This window comes from Dendropsophus ebraccatus, chromosome 4 (assembly GCF_027789765.1).
Source record: "Dendropsophus ebraccatus isolate aDenEbr1 chromosome 4, aDenEbr1.pat, whole genome shotgun sequence".
NCBI classification, from domain to species: domain Eukaryota; kingdom Metazoa; phylum Chordata; class Amphibia; order Anura; family Hylidae; genus Dendropsophus; species Dendropsophus ebraccatus.
Genome location: NC_091457.1, coordinates 11,384,680 through 11,405,653, shown reverse-complemented (window position 1 = coordinate 11,405,653; position 20,974 = coordinate 11,384,680). Strand labels below are relative to the sequence as shown.

At 45.9% G+C, this 20,974-nt stretch overlaps 1 protein-coding gene across 1 annotated transcript; it reads left to right on the top strand.

The window, feature by feature from the left end:
* Positions 1-1,120: 1,120 nt before the first annotated feature.
* On the top strand, positions 1,121-11,089 carry CDKN1C (cyclin dependent kinase inhibitor 1C). The gene is made up of 3 exons (XM_069968078.1): positions 1,121-1,575; positions 5,815-5,929; positions 9,521-11,089. The coding sequence occupies exons 1-2, from the start codon at positions 1,239-1,241 to the stop codon at positions 5,922-5,924; spliced, it is 447 nt and encodes a 148-aa protein (XP_069824179.1). The 5' UTR covers positions 1,121-1,238; the 3' UTR covers positions 5,925-5,929; positions 9,521-11,089.
* Positions 11,090-20,974: the final 9,885 nt, after the last annotated feature.

Here is a 20,974-nt window from a genome sequence, read left to right as displayed (position 1 = left end):
TGTATATGGGGGGATGTGTAGATGTATATGGGGGATGTGTAGGTGTATATGGGGGATGTGTAGATGTATATGGGGGATGTGTAGATGTATATGGGGGATGTGTAGATGTATATGGGGGATGTGTAGATGTATATGGGGGATGTGTAGATGTATATGGGGGATGTGTAGATGTATATGGGGGATGTGTAGATGTATATGGGGGATGTGTAGATGTATATGGGGGGATGTGTAGATGTATATGGGGGATGTGTAGATGTATATGGGGGATGTGTAGATGTATATGGGGGGATGTAAAGATGTATATGGGGGATGTGTAGATGTATATGGGGGATGTGTAGATGTATATGGGGGATGTGTAGATGTATATGGGGGGATGTAAAGATGTATATGGGGGATGTGTAGATGTATATGGGGGATGTGTAGATGTATATGGGGGATGTGTAGATGTATATGGGGGATGTGTAGATGTATATGGGGGATGTGTAGATGTATATGGGGGATGTGTAGATGTATATGGGGGATGTGTAGATGTATATGGGGGATGTGTAGATGTATATGGGGGGGGGGATGTGTAGATGTATATGGGGGATGTGTAGATGTATATGGGGGGGGATGTGTAGATGTATATGGGGGGATGTGTAGGTGTATATGGGGGGGGGATGTGTAGATGTATATGGGGGATGTTGTGTAGATGACACTTATGGGGGGATGTGTAGATGACACTTATGGGGGTTGTGTAGATGACACTTATGGGGGTTGTGTAGATGACACTGTTATGGGGGATGTGTAGATGACACTTATGGGGGTTGTGTAGATGACACTGTTATGGGGGATGTGTAGATGACACTTATGGGGGTTGTGTAGATGACACTGTTATAGGGGTTGTGTAGATGACACTTATGGGGGTTGTGTAGATGACACTGTTATGGGGGTTGTGTAGATGACACTTATGGGGGTTGTGTAGATGACACTGTTATGGGGGATGTCTTGTATAATATTTATATACTACGGGTGTTTTGGTCTGTCTGGGTACAAATTGATTGACAGTTATTTCCACCAATCATAGCTCAGTGTGTAGTCTGTATGAGGCTGTGGGCGGGGCCGTGCCTCCCGTAGTAGTCTCCTGTGATGGTGTGGGCGGGGCCTGGACGTGTGTAGATAACCTCGGCCGGTGCGGGGAGCGGGGCACTGGGCAGCCTCCTGCGGGCTCTGACAGTCACGGACCGGGCACCGGGATCATGTGCAATGTGCAGCGGGCGGAGGGCGCCCCCAGGCCGGGCACCGGGGCTTGCAGGAGCCTGTTCGGGCCGGTGGATCACGCGGAGCTGAGGCGGGAGCTGCACGCCCGGTTACGGGAGATGGAGGAGGACAGCAGCCGCCGGTGGGACTTTGACTTCCAGCGGGGGGTCCCCCTGCCCAGCAGCCGCTATGTGTGGGAGGAGAGCGGGGAGGAGACCGTGCCCCCCTTCTACAGGACCCCCCGGGGCACCGACACCCCGGAGCCCCCCGCCCTGAGCCCCCCGGACACACCTGCCTGCCCCCGGACCGACAAGAGGCCTGCGGCTCCTATCACAGGTACCCGGGGGAGGATGGGGGTGGTAGTGCCTGTATACTGGGGGGTGGTAGTGCCTGTATACTGGGGGGTGGTAGTGCCTGTATACTGGGGGGTGGTAGTGCCTGTATACTGGGGGGTGGTAGTGCCTGTATACTGGGGGGTGGTAGTGCCTGTATACTGGGGGGTGGTAGTGCCTGTATACTGGGGGGGTGGTAGTGCCTGTATACTGGGGGGGTGGTAGTGCCTGTATACTGGGGGGGGTGGTAGTGCCTGTATACGGGGGGGGTGGTAGTGCCTGTATACGGGGGGGGTGGTAGTGCCTGTATACTGGGGGGGTGGTAGTGCCTGTATACTGGGGGGGGTGGTAGTGCCTGTATACTGGGGGGGTGGTAGTGCCTGTATACTGGGGGGGTGGTAGTGCCTGTATACTGGGGGGGTGGTAGTGCCTGTATACTGGGGGGGGGTGGTAGTGCCTGTATACTGGGGGGGGGGTGGTAGTGCCTGTATACTGGGGGGGGGGTGGTAGTGCCTGTATACTGGGGGGGGGGTGGTAGTGCCTGTATACTGGGGGGGGGGTGGTAGTGCCTGTATACTGGGGGGGGGGGTGGTAGTGCCTGTATACTGGGGGGGGTGGTAGTGCCTGTATACTGGGGGGGGGGGGTGGTAGTGCCTGTATACTGGGGGGGGTGGTAGTGCCTGTATACTGGGGGGGGTGGTAGTGCCTGTATACTGGGGGGGGGTGGTAGTGCCTGTATACTGGGGGGGGTGGTAGTGCCTGTATACTGGGGGGGGGTGGTAGTGCCTGTATACTGGGGGGGGTGGTAGTGCCTGTATACTGGGGCAGGCTCTGCACACTGGGGGGTGTAGTTGTGTGGTGTATCATTGTCTAACAGCTAGTTGGTACTGCATAGCACACTGGAGGTTGTAGTGTATGGTCTTGCACATTTGGGGTTGTAGTACCTTGTTGCCATATATGCTGGAGGTTGTAGTGTATGGAATCTTTTGCATGCTGGAGGTTGTTGTATTGTGTTTTCTTACATGCTGGGGGTTGTAGTACCTTGTTGTCTTACATGCTGGGGGTTGTAGTGTATGGTTTCCTTGCATACTGGAGGTTGTAGTGCACTATTGTACCTATGTTGTGACGCCTCCTGTACTATCCCTCATTGTTAAAGCTTGTCCATTGTTTTGGTTACATTGTATCAACTCTTGTTTATGTTTTCTCCTCATTATCACAGCTCTCTATTATCTCCTGGTTGTACCTGTGCTCTCTATGGTATCTGTATCCCCCTGCTGTATACCCTGCATTATATCTGGGCTCTATTACACTGTGACTGCAGAGATGACATTGTCTATTGTTTTGGTTACATTGTATCCGCTCTTGTGTATGTTTTCTCCTCATCTTGTGTCTCACATGTTACACTGTAACTTCTGTGTATTGTAGCTGTGTTCTCTCCTTGGTTCCTGTATACTCCAGTGTCTGTCCTCTCTGACTGTGTCGGTTACATTGTATCTTGATGGCTATTCTGTTCTGGTCTCATTGTTTCTGCAATGTATAATATCAGGACATATGGCTCGGTAGCAGGGGCGTAACTACCACTGTAGCAGCTATAGCGGCTGCTATGGGGCCCGCCGCATCAGGGGGCCCCATGGCCTGCTCCTGCAATACACTGGGCCCCCTAAGCCGCCCCTGCTGGGTAGTAACAACCTTACTCCCCCGAGTATTATGGATATCCTAGTGTCACCCTGCCTCTGTCACTGTCCTGGTTATCCTGGCTGCTGTTATACTCTGGTTATGTTGTATTTTCATTGTTTCATGATTGCTCAGTGTATAGTCCCATATACCCTGTATACTGCTTTGTCCTGGTTACCCTGTATCCTGACCCTGCTCCTCTGTCCCAGGTTACTGTGTAATCCTCACCCTGCTCCTCTGTTCCAGTTGCTCTGTATCCTTACTCTGTTCTGTCCCAGTTACATTGTATTCTGACCCTGCTCTGTCCCAGATACATTGGATTGCGTCCCGGTTACATTTTGTTCTGACCTTGCTCTGTCCATTGTTATTGTATTGTGTCCTGGTTACCCTGTATTCTCACCCTGCTTTGTCCCGGTTACATTGTATTGTGACCCTGCACGGTCCTGGTCACGTTGTATTCTGACCCTGCTCGGTCCCCGTTATGTTGTATTCTGACCCTGCTCGGTCCCCGTTATGTTGTATTCTGACCCTGCTCGGTCCCCGTTATGTTGTATTCTGACCCTGCTCGGTCCCCGTTATGTTGTATTCTGACCCTGCTCGGTCCCCGTTACGTTGTGTTGTGTCCCGGTTACACTGTATTCTGACCCTGCTCGGTCCCGGTTACTTTGTATCATGTCCCTGCACGGTCCCGCTTGCCCTCTCTCCTGATTGGCAGTCACTGTATGGTTTCTCATTGTCTCTTCCTTTGTTACGATCCCCGATTCACGCTGATTTGCTCCGTACACTCCTGTATCCTGTGTTACCGCTGGGATTGGTTGCTGCGGTTGGGTTACCACACCGATTAGTCACTTCGGTTGTCACTGATTTGCTGTGTCGCTCTCGTCACCAGGGTTTCTCCGCTTGTCTGGTAACCTGGATTGCACTTTCTGGCCGCCTGTTGCATCACCTGCTCCTCCTTATTCCTTCTCCTGTCATGTTTCCTGGTCTCTTTCATACAGTATATGATGATGGGGCCCCCCTTCTGCTGGCTGTAGGGGCTTCATTGCTTTGTGCAGTGCTATGTACCCGCTGGCTCTAGTCTTGAGATCCTCAGCTTGTCCTCTGGCTCGGGGCAGCCATGCCCCCCCCGCGTACCCCTCCTCTCCCTCCTCTCTCCCCCCTCTGGCTGCCTTTCCACTAGTACAATAGAAGTGCAAGCACAGCAATTTGTGCTGCTGATCTCAGCTGAGCATGAAGCATTTCAATGCTGCGAGGAGCTGCTGCACATTTACTGGATCCACGGCGAGAAATACGAATTACATCTAATTATCTCCTTCCTGCGGGAAACGGCGGCCGGTAACATCTGCTGCCCTAGATTGCAATCATCATTCCTGGTGGTCTGTAATTGTATGGGGGTTTGCATTAATGCAGTAGTCACCAATGAATTTAGTAAAACTACAACTCCCAGCATGCCCCGACTGCTACGGGTTGTAGTTTACATTTATCAGCTGCACTCGTCACCAAAAGCCAGTGATTCCCAGCCTTTTACTAAACTACAACTCCCATCATAGCCTGACAGTCTGTGGTTGTCACTGCTACCCCTTAAGGCAGAGGTAGGGAACCTTGGCTCTCCAGCTGTTGCAAAACTACAACCACCATCATGCATGGATAGCCAAAGCTTTAGCTGTCCAGGCTTGATGGGGATTGTAGTTTTGCAACAGCTCGACGGACACAGCTTCCCCATTCCTACCATAGGGAAGTGCCTCCCAGCTACCAACTACAACCCTCACCATGCCCTGACTGTGACTGTTACACCTGCTCCTAGTATCTGTGGCACTACAACTCCCACCAGGTTAAGGTTTTACTGTTCAGTCTGTTGGCTAATGTGGAAAGTAGCTGTGATCTCCAACTATTAGAAAACTACTACCCCCATCATGTCATGCCCACCTCTGTACCCCCTACAGTAGTTTTCCCCAAAACTACAACTCCCAGCATGCCCTGACACCATATAACACTGATTGCCTCTACTACCTCTGCACCCTACAACTCCCATCATGGCCCAGCAGCCTTTTGAGCTCAGGGCATGATAGGAGTTGTAGTTGTGCCACAGATTGGGGTAGAGCTTTCCTAAAGGACTGGTTGCCATTGTAATGTCTGTCACATTCTCCATTTAATATTACACTTTATGCTGATCCGCGGCTCTGAACCCCCAACATTCTCCCTTCCTGCAGCCCCCATAAAGCCGCAGCAAGCAATAATAAGGCGGCCATTGTTCATTTCAATAAAGTTTGTCTAAGTGCGTCACATCATGGGCAGAGTTCACCAGTGTGGCCTCAGGGGTCCAAGGCGTACGGTCATATGGATAATATATTCATTATTATACATGTATATTTATACAGCATCAGCAGTGTACCCAGTGTATAATAAGGAATCAAAGCAAAGTCATGTATACCATCCTTGTCTGAAGAGCTTACACTCCACTAAGTAACTAAACCAAACTCCTAACAGGACCTGTGAAATCTGTATTAAACTCCCATAATCTGCAGTCTAATGTTTTTTTTCCTGATCCTTTTTTTTTAATCTGTTTCAGACTTTTTCCCACTGAGAAAAAAAGCGAAAGTTGTTGCAGCGCTTTGTGACAAGCTGCACCCGGCGTCCCCCATCCCCACAGAACACACGCCGCGCAAGATGATCCGGTGATGGAGGTAAGGCTGCGGTCTACTGTGATGCTCCTGCAGTGACCACTAGGGGAGCTCTTGTCTAAAGACCATGGGGGAGATTTATCCAACATGGTGTAAGGGTACGTTCACACTTACCGGATCCGCAGCTTATTTTCTGCTGCGGATCCGCACTGAATAACTCGGCATCAAATCTGCTGTGGATCCTGTAGGTGTGAACACACCCTAAAGTGAAACTGGCTCAGTTGCCCCTAGCAACCAATCAGATTCCACCTTTCATTCCTCACAGGCTTTGGAAAATGAAAGGTGGAATCTGATTGGTTGCTAGAGGCAACTGAGCCAGTTTCACTTTACACCATGTTTGATAAATCTCCCCTCATGTGTTCTGTGCACCAGTGGATATAAGACACTGTTCACACTATGCACCTGCACCCTCTTTCTTCCTTGTCACATTGCGGCTGTACAGATTAGGATCAGTCCAGAGTGTTGCATGATGTTCTGAGTGGTGGAGCAGACAGATAACTGATGCCCATAGACTTCTATGGTTCGAGGCGATAAGTATCTCATGTCTGTGGCTGCAGCCCTGTCTCCCTTGCCTGTACACTGTGTTCTCAAGAAGATTTGGGGTCATCTAAGGACATGGCTGAGAGCTTCTTGTTCTCGAATGACCCCACCCAGACGCTGCAATGTATACATTGACAGAACTCTCTGGATATATTAGAGTATCTTATAAAAAGCCATATCACTCAGCTTTCCCAGAGTCCTGAATGGCAATATGGCTAACTCTGCTCCCTCTATAGCACCTGTTTTGAATCTGGAACACTTCAAATATTCGAAAACTACAACTCCCAGCATGCCCTGACAGCCTTCGGCTGTCAGGGCATGCTGGGAGTTGTAGTTTTCGAATATTTGAAGTGTTCCAGATTCAAAACAGGTGCTATAGAGGGAGCAGAGCCGAAGGCTGTCAGGGCATGCTGGGAGTTGTAGTTGACTTTGTAGAAGGGGTCATTGACACAATTAGGTTCCTTCTATAGAAGTCAAGTTCATGGCCCCCCTCATGACTGCAGGGGACCTTCCATTTATCCCCACCACCCGTGCCCCCTTCCCCTCTTCCTCATTGCATTGTCTTCTCTGCCTTGTTGACTTTGACTTGTGCAGCGTCCACAGAGCTGATAAATCTTCTCCGGAGATGAGTGATCCCCCGGACTTGCCGCAGTCTGAGCTCTTTCCAGACCGAGGGGGGCGGGGTGATGTCATGGACAATGGACGGAGGTTTAGAGGGGTTTATCAGTGGGCTCACATCCATGATTTATAATATGTGTTTGCTTAATGATGAGAAGATAAGAAGCGAAGCGTGAGTCACTGCCCATTTTATGGGGGGGGGGGTTAGCCAGATGTAGCAGAGCCCAACTCATCCAAAATGTGTCATCTGCAGTCTAACCAGTTTGGCTCTGCTACATCTGGTCCAGATCATAGATTTCTTTCTGCCTCTAGTGCACACCATGCAATAGATGTATATAGGATTACACTTCTGCCACTTCCTGCAGGACATCCAGCAGCTGATAAATACTGGAAGACTGGAGAATTTTTTTTTTTTTATTAGAAGTAAAATTACAAGTCTCCGGCACCAGGTGATTTGAAAGAAATATTTTTTTGGGTGAACTACCCTTTTAACATGTCAAAAGTTTTTCCTTTTTTTTTTTTTTTTTTTTAAAGTGACAGTACACTTTGTCTGAGACACTGTAGTGTAATTCTATATACATCTATTGCATGGTGTGCACTAGAGGCAGAAAGAAATCTATGATCTGGACCAGATGTAGCAGAGCCGAACTGGTTAGACTGCAGATGACTGATTTTGGATGAGTTTGGCTCTGCTACACCTGGCTCCCCCCCCCCCCCCCCCTTCCAGTCTGATACAGTGCTCTCTGCTGCTACCTCTGTCCATATCAGGAACTGTCCAGAGCAGCAGCAAATCCCCATAGAAAACCTCTCCTGCTCTGGACAGTTCCTGACATGGACAGAGGGGGCAGCAGAGAGCACTGTGTCAGACTGGAAAGAATACACCACTTCCTGCAGGACGTACAACAGCTGATAAGTACTGGAAGACGGGAGATTTTTAAATGGAAGTAAATGACAAATCTAATATAACTTTCTGACACCAGTTGATTTTATAAGAGAAAATTTTCATACACCTTTAAGAAATTGCCTAATATATAATTACATTATAAAGCAAAAGTTTTTTTTTTTTTTTTAAATAAAATATGTATTTATTTATATCACCTGGTCCTTGTTTTGAATTGCCGCCTGGTTCCGAGCATTTGCGCTGATTTCTTCATATGCAAATTGGGCTACTTTACACACTGAAGGTGGATCGGGCTCCTCCAGTGTACCGCTATCCCCTCCCCTTGGTGACTCACCTCCTTCATAATCAATTGTGACTGTGCCAGAAAGGGGAGGGGATGGCGGTACACTGGGGGAGCCCGATCCACCTTCAGTGTGTAAAGCAGCCCAATTTGCATATGAAGAAATTGCCGCAAATGGTGGAAAACGGGCGACAATTAAAAAAAAAAAAAAAAAAAAAAAAAGCACCCTGGCACTGGAATCTCCATGCAGACCAGGTGATATAAAAAAAATGTGAATTAATATCCTTAGTGGTACATTCGCATGGATGGGGAACCTTCGGCCCTCCAGCTGTTGCAAGACTACAATTCCCATAGTGCCTGGACAGCCAAAGTTTACGCTTGATGGGAATTGTAGTTTAGCAAATGCCGGAGGGACGAAGGTTCCCCATCCCTGCTTTTAAGTGTCCTGTACCTTTAAAAAACTTTTCACATGTCAAAAGTTTTTTAATAGATCTGGCTGTTAGACCCGCTCCACTGATCTCTACAATAACCAGACCACAATCAATTGATCAAATTTGATGTAATTTTTTTTTTTTTTTTGTGTGTCTTGTCACTTTAAAAAAAAAAAAACACTAAAACTTTGACCTATATGATATTTAAGCAAGTTCCTGACTGTGCCCATTTAGTAGCGATTGCAGAATCTGTACAATTTCATTGTCTATGTAACTTTTATAAGCTGGGATGATATAAAAATATGACCCGTTGCTCTACAGATAGATTACAGGGATAGTGCAGACTTCTATAGGAATTAGTAGAAACTATTGTTATAGTAGGTGGATATAATGTAACTGTTTATGCAATTCTCATTGAAAAGCTGCAGTACCACATTCGGCCTGTGCACAGGTGTGGCGCTGTTTTCTATAAGTAAGAAAGCAAACCTCTTTTTGTCCAGTCCCTAGACCAGGGGGAGTGAACTTTGGCTCTCCAGCTGGTGCAAAACTACAACTCCCATCTGGCATGATGAGAGTAGTTTTGCAACAGCCTGAGAGCCAAGGTTCCGTATACCATCAGGGCTGTGGACACATCATCTGCCTATGCTGGCATTCTACCCCCCCCCCCCTCCCTCCCAGCCAAATGAGGGGTGTGACCCCCTATAGAGATTACAGCCTGGGCCGGTAAGCTCACATTTTCCGTGGCAGATGAGCTCTCGCCCCTGTGCCTGTGTGATCTCATCTTTCCACCGCTGACCTTTCATTTCCTTCTCTGATTTATGCAGATTTGCACTTACGGAGTTGCCCAAAAAAACCTCAGCGCGGAGTGAGGAGCCGGGGACAGCCGAGAACTTCCACTGAGCCGTGAAATTAAGGACTGAAAACAAAAGACAAAAAAAGACTTTCAATGAGCAGTCGTGGCCGAAACGCGTTTCGTTTGGTTGATCTTTTTAATTATTGCTGTTGTGCAGTTTCGCCGCTGACCGTCACTTTACCGTTGAGTCATTGTTGTAGCCATTGACTTCCATCTATCTTGTAATGAGTCACAGCTGAGCGCCCCCTGCTTGTTCAGTGTCTGTAAAGGCGTTCATTCATCTCATCCTAGCACTTACAGGGCTGTCTCCAAGCTTTGTCCACTTCTCATTAGTGCCCCCCCAAGTGATTTGCATTCTGGGAAATAACATCATTAAACCAGTCTTTTGGTGGAAGAGCTCTCACCCTCTCTGCATTATGTGAGTGCAGCAAAGCTATTAAAGAGGTTCTTCAGCGCTACAAAAACATGGCCACTTTCTTCCAGGGACAGACCCACTCTTGTCTCCAGCTTGGGCGGGGTTTTGCTGCTCAGTTCCATTGAAGTTAATGGAGCTTAAAGGGGTTATCCAGCGCTACAAAAACATGGCCATTTTTTCCCCTCTTGTCCCCAGATTGGATGGAGTTTGGTACTCTGTTCCATTGAAGTAAATGGAGCTTAATTGCAAGCCACACCTGAACTGGAGACAAGAGTAGGGTAAAAGTGGCCATTTTTTTGTAGCGCTGGATAACCCCTTTAAGAGCACACACAAACATGCTTACTGATTGTTTGCACAAGCAATCAGCAGAATTAAGAATGCAGCTCTGAAGTATAAAACAGTTTATAACACATTGACTCCAGAGCTGCACTCACTACTCTGCTGGTGGGATCACTGTGTACATACATTACATTACTTATACTCGACTGATCCTGAGTTACATCCTGTATTATCCTCCAGAGCTGCACTCACTATTCTCCTGGTGGGGTTACTGTGTACAAATATTATTTATCTTGAATTACATGCTGCATTATAATGCAGAGTCGTGGTTATATTCGATCTTCAGAATAGTGAGTGCAGCTCTGGTGTATAATACAGGATGTAACTCAGGATCAGTAATGTATGTACACAGTGACCCCACCAGCAGAATAGTGAGTGCAGCTCTGGAGTATAATACCGGATGTAGAGTGACTCAACTTCTTACAATGTGTAAAGTGATGGTTGGGGGCGATGCTGCTCTTTACCCCCTTCATGTGTGCTGTGCCTGGACAGGTGTGGTCTCTCTGCACTTGTACATGGGACATATCTGGAACGGGCACACGTACGCTGTTAATGTTACTGTATTTCCTTTTTTTATGTTTGAGAAGTTTACTAACTTATATTATCTATTTATATGCGTGTGAATGAGCCGGTTATATTTCTCCTGTATGGGAAAGGCACTATATTCACTTGTTTGCAAAAAAAGTTTGACTTTTATTTTGTGAGAACATTGAACTTCCGTGCATCTCCAAACACTGTTTTGCATTTATTTATATTTTGGCTTCAATGAAAAGTTTGGAATTGTTTTACAGCATTTTATTTTAAATTAGTAAAAAAAAGAAAAAATATGTAATGTTCTCAATCAGCCAGTAGGGGTCTCTGTTTGTTTTTTCTCTAAGCAACAAGTCTGTGTTCTTGCTGTTGTTGTGGCAGGAGGTAATAGGGCCTTTAAAAGAAGAAGTTCGTCGAAAATTTTTATAATCGTATTGTATTGCCCCCCCCCCCCCCCCCCCCCTCCCAAAAGTTATACAAATCACCAATATATACTTATTACAGGAAATACACATAAAGTGCCTTTTTTTCCTCCTGCACTTACTACTGCATCAAGGCTTCACTTCCTGGATAAAATGGTGATGTCACTTCCTGGATAACATGGTGATGTCACGCCCCGACTCCCAGAGCTGTGGGGGCTGTGGCTGCTGGATGATGGCAGAGGGATGCTCAGTGTCCCTCCCTCCAGTGCCCTGTGTCCCTCAGTGTCCCCCTGCCATCATCCTCTCCAGCAGCCACAGCCCGCACAGCTCTGGGAGTCTGGTCGTGACGTCACCATGTTATCCAGGAAGTGACGTCACCATGTTATCCAGGAAGTGACGTCACCATGTTATCCAGGAAGTGACGTAAGTGCTGAACTGACAGGTCGGCGCTCGCTTCCAACAGATTATCATGCCCTGTAATATGGCCTTTACAAATGCCGGACTTCTCCTTTAAGCCAGGACAGATGGTTATCACGGCTTTATCGTTCTATACAGCTAGATTGATCCCTCTCCTATTTCCAGTATACTTTGCTCATCCTCCAACCCAGGACAGAGCTGACATTCTAGGAAAGAATTCGCCATCATGGCGTCCATACAATGAAATAGAGCACGGATGGGGAACCTTCGGCCCTCCAGCTGTTGTAAAACTACAATTCCCATCATGCCTGAACAGCTGAAGCTTTAGCTTCGGCTGTCCAGGCATGATGGGAGTTGTAGTTTTACAACAGCTGGAGGGCTGAAGGTTCCCCATCCCTGCAATAATACATATCCACCGTTATCCTCTGGTTCACATCAAAGTATCTTCCAAAAAGATCTGCTTACTAAGATGGGCCTGACAGCCTCATCCATATCACTGTGCTTAGCCCTGTATCCATGGCAACCGGCCATGGCAACCGGCCTATCTGGCTGTAGAGTTTCGGCCTATGTTATTAATTAGATTTTACTAATTTTATAAGTAAATGGGTTTTCTCCATGAAATAACCTCTTTATTATGTGGGGAGACTAGCGCCATGCTGATTGTAAGGTGTCCTGCTTCCGTCACCCGCCAGGGAAATCAAGGTGTAGATGGGCCCCAATGCAAAGGTTTTGTACCCTGACATCTAGGGGCATTGCTGACCACTATGGCTTCCTCCTCATGTTATAAAGTGATGAATGTAAATGTTCCAGCTGAGCAGAGAGAAAACAAAGCCGCCATTCAATGCTAATACATGACGTCCATACATACTGCTGAGTCTGCAGGATCCGTATAGTCCGCGGCCGACCTACACACCGTAACAATGGGGCTTGTCAGTGTGAAATAACACGGAATATGGAAATGTTCTCAGTTTATGTATAAATCATAAGGTCGCGTGTCCTCAGACTCCTACATACAACCTCCATTATGTCTGTGTTTGGTATGGTTGCTCGACGACGACGACCAACATGGCCGCAATTGACCAAGTTTTCTTGTTCTAATCCCGATCATTCAGAGTCCTGGAAAAACTAGGTAGGAGTGACAGGACGCCAAGATGAATGCGTTTCTATTAACTTTTATAGGATGAGATATTCAGTGTTCATTTTCCCTGCAGCGCCACCACAGGAGAAAAGAAGTATTACAGGCTGTCCATTTGTATGAATGCAATACAGGACAAGACTGGTCCTTCAGAGGTGGAGACGCTCTTTGTTATTTGTCTGTGTTAAGGAGATGATCTGAAACGGCAAAGCCCTCTCTATTAACTCAGAATATATTATTATTATTATTAACAAGGCAATGATAGTGTCATAAATAGTATAATAGTATCAGCTGGAAACATTTTTGGGATTATCCGCATGACCTGATCCTATCTAATGGTGCAGATAGACTTTAACATTAAAGTAGTCCCCTCCCCCCTATTGAAATTACATTAGATGAGGATAGACTGACAGATAGTGCCAGTCTGGTACCTCCTGCCCTTTTTTATTATATTGCAGTAAATAAATTCTTGCGTTTAATTTTACAGTGGATTCAATACTATACCACATCATATTATAGCCTAGAGGTCACCACTGGGGGAACATACTGCATATCATTCATTATTATACTGTATACAGTGTCCATAGTATGTAATAATAGACCAGTGTACAATAAGTTCCCCCTAGTGGTGACTGCAGGTAAGTAGAATTTTATTATTTAGCACAATGTTTATGTAGTGCAGGGATGGGGAACCTTAGTACCTCCAGCTGTTGCAAAACTACAATTCCGCTGTCCAGGCATGATGGGAATTGTAGTTTTGCAACAGCTGAATGGCCGAAGGTTCCCCAACCCTGTTGTAATGGATTCGGAGTGCTGAGGTATTACCAATCCAAACGTAGAACTTGTACCAAGTTTCTACAATGGGTCAAAAGTTTTTTAAAGTGACAGCGTCCATTTAAGGATTGTTCTAATACAGGGTTGCGTGTCTTCATTGCCCGCATCCATCTCGTATATCATGGCTGATATACAGTACAAAGACCTCATCCCGGGCTGCTATAAATTATCCCTAAGTGGCAGCAGGTGTCTGAATTTGACTCATCCACCCCCCAAATCAATTGGAACCAGATTGCTGGATAGAGGTGATGTATGGACGGTGTCAGCAACAATACAGAGAACATTGAGGGGGAATACATGTTGAAGGGATAGATAAGATTAGGAATTTTTTATATATATACCCTTTAGCTATCTTAATTTTTGGCTGAAAATTGATCGACCAAGCCGGGCATGCTGGGAGTTGTAGTTGTGCAACAGCTGGACAGCCATAGGTTGTGGATCACTGCCTGCACAGGACCACCCTGAATGGCCACATTGTGTACAGCACAGGATGTAAACCCCCTATACAGAGGCTGGAGGGTATATTATACAGTGTGGGCACCATGAATCACAAATTCATATGTAAATGGGTGATAGATAACGTCTGGGCCCACAGGGACCGGGATCCTGGAGGACAATCGCACATTCTCATAGGAGAGAGGACAATGCAAATCCTCATCTCTCAGCCTGCGATTTACACATGATGGGGCGGAGGAAATATGTAATAAATTCATTAGGATATTCGCAACATATGCCAGGGTGGCCGCTCCCTGTGCCCAGCGCCTTAACCAGGATCAGCTGCTCCCTGCACTTACATTTTCTGATCTTTAATGGAAGCAGGTGGTAGAGGATTTCCATTGTATTTGATGTCAGATTCATCACACTCCATCCAGACTAAACCTATCACTTGATTCCTATTACAGAGAGCAACAGGGCACCATCTGGACCAAGGGACCCATGGCTTATATTCTATCTATCTATCTATCTATCTATCTATCTATCTATCTATCTATTTATCTCCTATCTATCTATCTATCTATCTAATCTATCTATCTATCTCCTATCTATCTATCTATCTATCTATCTATCTATCTATCTATCTATCTATCTCCTATCTATCTATCTATCTATCTATCTATCTATCTATCTATCTATCTATCTCCTATCTATTATCTGTCTTTCTCCTATCTATCTCCTATCTATCTATCATCTATCGATCTATCAATTATCTATCTATCTTCTATCTATCAAATCAACTATTGCCGCGTTTACACGAAGCGATAATTCTCCCAAACGATGGTTTAACAATTTGGAAGCAACAATTTGGTTTTTATAACGATCAGCATTTAGACAAATAAATCGTTAGAAAATTTGTAAAAAAAATCGTTATTGCGATCGTTTTTAAGATCGCTTAAGCCCATCTCACACATAGGGTGAATCTTTGAAAGACTGTTTACACAAATCGATCTGCGAATTTTTAGCGAACGACAAATGACGATTTAAGAACATTGAAAGATCAAAATGAACAATTTCTCGCTCAAATGCGATCGTTATTGCGAAAATTCCAACGATAATGGTTCCATGTAAATGCAGCATATCTGCTATCATCTATCATCTCACGCCCTGATACCCCCGGCCTATAGCCCTGTATTCACCCTCCCCTCCCCCAGTACTGCTGTACATAGATTTATTGGCACTGTCATACATGGTTTTCCCACTTTCTTGCTCCTCCAAGGCCATTTTATGATGTTCTTTAGGATAAGAAGAACTTTGATTGCTGTCGCTGTCATAAAACGCGTCTCCCCATTCTTCTGGTGCGGCCATATGGCGGAGCCAACATCCATTTTATTCACTCGCAACATGTCCCAGAGTCGGGAACAATCGGATCTGTGTTTGGCTTCTATTATTGATGCAAATAGGCTGCAGGATGATGAAGTGGGAGCTGGATGTGCCTGCCGCAGCCATATGTCTACTGGCCCTGGTGGCTAGTACTGTGGCTGGCGCTCTGGGCAGATGTCCTCGTAGCTCGGAGCCAATGGGGGGACAGGCAGGAAAGGCCATTAAATATTAACGTAGTCCTTGTAATTCCTGTCTATTGTACCAGCCAGGCTCCGTGTGGACACAGGCAAATCCCCTCTGTAAGCCGGTGCGGGATTATTAGCGGAAGCCTGGCCATCAGGTTTATATAGGACAAAGCCCACAGGAAGCTCCACTACAACTCCCACCATCCCCTCTAGCTGCTGGGACCGGAAGGGTTGTCATAGTCACATGGGCTATGTTCATGTATGGCCATTATAGCACCAACATAGGGTGTCACCCAGCTATGCTGTAGCTGATATGTTAAGTTTAGTAGCCAGAGATATGTAACTCGGATGTTCTATTCAGCAGTCTGGGAAAGCTGGGTAATAGGAGTTATAATGGCATACATAATATATATTATAATGGTTGACATGATATCAGAGAGGGGAATATAGAGTGAGCTCACTACAGCTGTCACCTGCCTGCAGTGATTGCGACCAGAGATAACGCCTATCCCAGCCACTTAATCACAAGTCTTCCCGTACTTATCAGCTGCTGTATGTCCTGCAGGAAGTGGTGTATTCTTTCCTGTCTCTTTGCTGCCACCTCTGTCCATGTCAGGAACTGTCCAGAGCAGCAGAGGTTTTCTATGGGGATTTGCTGCTGCCCTGGACAGTTCCTGACATGGACAGAGGGGGCAGCAGAGAGCACTGTTTCAGACTGAAAAGAATACACCACTTCCTGCAGGACATACAGCAGCTGATAAGTACCGGATCACTGGAGATTTTTTTTTAAATAGGAGTAAATTACAAATCTCTGGCACTTTCTGGCACCAGTTGATTTGAAATACATTTTTTGTAGGGTGAACTACAGGACATACAACAGCTGATAAGTACTGGAAGACTGGAGATTATTAAAAAAAATAAAAAAGTAAATTACAAATCTTTATAACTTCCTGACACTAGAAAAAAAAATCTGCTGGAGTACCATCTTAACAAAAAGTGGACAATCCTTTGAAGAAGGTGATACAAGGGGACAATGGCTTATATTATTATAATACACAATATAATATAATCAGCTGCTGAATGTTCTTCTACGTAGCTCTTCAGCTGTTGTGCAACTACAACTCCCAGCATGCCTTTCAAGCAGCCCTGTATGTGGATATGTAATGCTTCAGCTTTTATGCAGCTACAACTCCCAGCATGCCTGTCCCTAGCTGCCCTGAATAACAAGACTCACTTGTAGTGCTCCAGAAGTTGGGCACTTGGGCATGCTAGGAGTTGTAGTTGCACAACAGCTGTCTTGCTGCAGGTTGTGGGATAGGATACCCCCCTTGTTGGCTGCACCAGACCTTCCAGTGTTCATGTGTCCGGCTATTGTCTTGTGGTCGCCCCCTGGGCTATCATTAGCCTGTCAGCTATAGAACAGGGACAGAGACTGATAGAGGCAATCCACCCGCCAGGGATAATGGCTGACACCCTTTCACTACATATTGATCCGGGGACGGGACACCAGCACTCGGATGCTCTGGTGCCATCTGCCAGCCCCGTCACTGATCAATCATCTAGTGGAAGTATTGATCAGCTACACATGGATCACATGAGGAGAGAAATCCTATCCATGCCCTTTTAAGATGGAAAACTCCAATTATAATCCAGCTTTCCTGGGCTCCAGAATGGTCAATAGTATTACTATAGACCAGGAAAGCTGGATCTCCCGGTATTGATGGAATGGTCACAGTTTCAGATTCTGCACCTTTGTTAGGGTCCTATTTCACGGAGCGATTTTTAACGATTAACGACTACAATAAATGATCGCAATTGAGATTGTTTATCGTTAACCTAAAACCGTTCACAATATTACACAGAACAATGGTCAATAGTTATGGTCGTTACTACGATTGTTATTGCGATCGTTACTCTGATCGTTTACTCCTTCTGATCCCAGCAAAACAATGGACAATGTGCAATTACACTGAACGATTAGTGAAAAAATGCGGAACTTGAGCGAACGAATGTGGAATTACAGCAAACGATTAACGATAATTTTAGGTTCAGATCTTAATCAAGGATCAACGATATACGAACGATTTTTCGATCGTTGCCTGCAATTACACAGAACGATTATAATTTTAATTCGAACGTTATAACGATTTTTCGCACCATAATTGTCCTGTGTAGTGCTGCGTTTACACGGAGCGATAATTCGCCTAATCCATTGTTTAACGATTTTGAAGCAACGTTTTGGTTTTTATAACAATCAGCATTTAGACGAATACATTGTTAGAAAAATCGTTAGAAAATTCGTAAGAAGAATCGTTATCGCGATTGTTTTTTAAGATCGCTTAAGCCCATCTTTCACATAGGGTGAATCTTTGAAAGACTACACAAAGCGATCTGCGAATTTTTTGTGAACGACGAATGACGATTTGAGAACATATTGAAAGATCAAAATGAACGATTTCTCGCTCGTCGCTTGATCGTTTACTGTGCTTACATGGAGCGATTATCGCTCAAATGCGATCGTTATCGCGAAAATTCGACCAATAATCGGACATACTGGGAGTTGTAGTTTCACAGCAGCAGATTGTCAGGACATGTTGGAAGTTATAGTTGTAACAACAGCTGGAGACTGAGACCATGCTTGGTTTTGTAATTGTGCAAGTACGGTAGGCTTGCTGGGGATAGTAGTTCTGCAACAGCGGGCGACAGTCAGACTATGCAGACTTTCATGGCAGGATGATAGTTGTAGTTGAGTAAGAAGTCCAAACTAAATTCTTAAAGGGGTATTCCACACAAACATAACTTCTGATGTGTTGCTGCCCAACAATTCCTTCCATACTTGTTATTATCTATCCAGTGTCCTTCCCCCAGTTCCCAGCTGCTGCTTTCTGCTGAACACACAAAAATCTGTGTGTGAGCCTTTCTCTCTGCCTCCCCCCCTTCTGAGACCGCTGATGTAAACTATCCCTATCTGCAGTTCCTATCTGCAACTTGGATTGATCACAGTGAGTTCATGAGCAACTTGACCTCAGAATAACCCTCCCAGCATTACAAAGAAGCTACAATGTTGTTTGACCGTCTCAGAAGGGAGGGGGGAGGAGGGGTAGACAGAGAGAAAAGCTCACACACAGATTTTGGTGTCTTCAATAGAAAGCAGCAGCTCAGAACTGGGGGAAGGAGACTGAATAGACAATAACAAGTACGGAAGGAATTGTTAGTCTCACCATGGGCAGCAACATATAAAAAGCTATGTTTGAGCAGAATACCCTGTAAGGAATAATGGTTCTGCAATGGCTGAAGGCTGTCAGGGCATTCTGGTAGTTGTTGTCATAGTCCAAAAGCTGGACATGGTCATATGTGTGCTGGGAGCTGTATTAGGGCATGCTGAGAGTTGTAGTTTCAGCTGGGAACTGTCTATGTATGCTGAGGATTAGTATGTCTTCAACTGATGTAGACTGCCAGGGCTTAAAGGGGTTATCCAGCGCTACAAAAACATGGCCACTTTTCTCCCTCTCTTGTCTCCAGTTTGGGTGGGGTTTGGAACTCAGTTCCATTGAAGTAAACGCAGCTTAATTGCAAACCACACCTGAACTAGAGACAAGAGAGGGGGGAAAGTGGCCATCTGGAACTGTCTGGGCTTGCTGAAAGTTGTAGTTCTGCAAACAGTCAGGGTGTATTTTTTTCAATATCTTGAGACAATTGGGGCATGCTGGGAGTTGTAGTTTCATAGTAGCTGGGGACTGCCAAATGTCTGCTGAGAAGTGAATTCCCAAATATCTCAAGACAATTGAAGCAAGCTGAGAGTTGTAGTTTCACTACAGCTAGAGGGTATATACAGCACAGTAGTAGTAGAGTCAGTGCACCACCATCTCCCATCCTGTACTGTATAAGACTGCTGGAGGGTATATACAGCACAGTAGTAGTACAGTCAGTGCACCACCATCTCCCATCCTGTACTGTATAAGATTGCTGGAGTGCATATACAGTACAGTAGTAGTACAGTCAGTGCACCACCATCTCCCATCCTGTACTGTATAAGACTGCTGGAGTGCATATTCAGCACAGTAGTAGTACAGTCAGTCCACCACCATCTCCCATCCTGTACTGTATAAGACTGCTGGAGAGCATATACAGTACAGTAGTAGTACAGTCAGTGCACCACCATCTCCCATCCTGTACTGTACTGTATAAGACTGCTGGAGTGCATATACAGTACTGTAGTAGTACAGGCAGTGCACCACCATCTCCCATCCTGTACTGTACTGTATAAGACTGCTGGAGTGCATATACTGCAGTGTCCCAGAACAGCCCTTCTCATGCTCGTACTTTTATTATAACCTGTTCTGTTCTGGAAAGCTATGGTCCACTGCAAACTGCGTGTATTGTGTCACCCTTCTCAGTATTCAGGTCTGTTATTCCATTTGTTTATTGCATGTATATTCAGGTATCAGTGTCTAATGGTATTATGTCGCCTCCTAGTGTTCAAGTATGGTACTTCTCATGTATATTTCTCTGTATATGCCTAATGGTGTGATGATGCAATGGCTGGATGTCATGTGACTGTGCCCTGCTTCCATGGTAACACCAATGGTCATCGAGCTTTTGGCTGGGGTTACCATGTGACTTCCTATGCTACCTCAGTCTTGTCCTCCACCTTCAGGAGGCAAGTTGACAGTCTATTCCCTACCATCAAGGGAATAGGTTGTGTGTCTGTCCTCTCTCCCTGCTAAGAGAGAGACCTGCGTGTGCTCTGCTGCTCCGGTCCACTGGCTGTGTTCCTGTCTCAAGTCTCAAGATTCTCATCTGGGTGTCGATTCTTCAGTCATTCCTCTCATCATCTTCTCTAATCATCAACAGCAAGTATTTCATTCAAGTCTCATTCCACCCAGCATCTCATCCTCAGTATCACTACTACTCCCATCATTCAGCACGCTACTCTCACAGCCTATTGCAGCATCACCCATTATTCTGCTTTATTCAAGTCTGCCTTATACCCGGTTGCATCCGGAGAGACTGTTGCTACTGGTTACCACCGTTACAATAAATATACAACTACCGTTGTTTCTGAACCTTGGCATTGGTGTGATCATTGGTGCCCTGACTAAGGACAACGAAGAATCGCACGCCCAGTATTCCCGCATGGTCAGGAGCCCGGTTTCCAGCTGTATCACCCTCGTGCCTACACCGTGACAACCCTATATCCTACAGCTGCCCCGGTTCCTGCCTGTTAGCACCATCTATACTGCGGAGTGGCCCCTAGTGGCCAGGGCATAGCAGCACAGTAGTAGTACAGTCAGTGCACCACCATCTCCCATCCTGTACTGTACTGTAT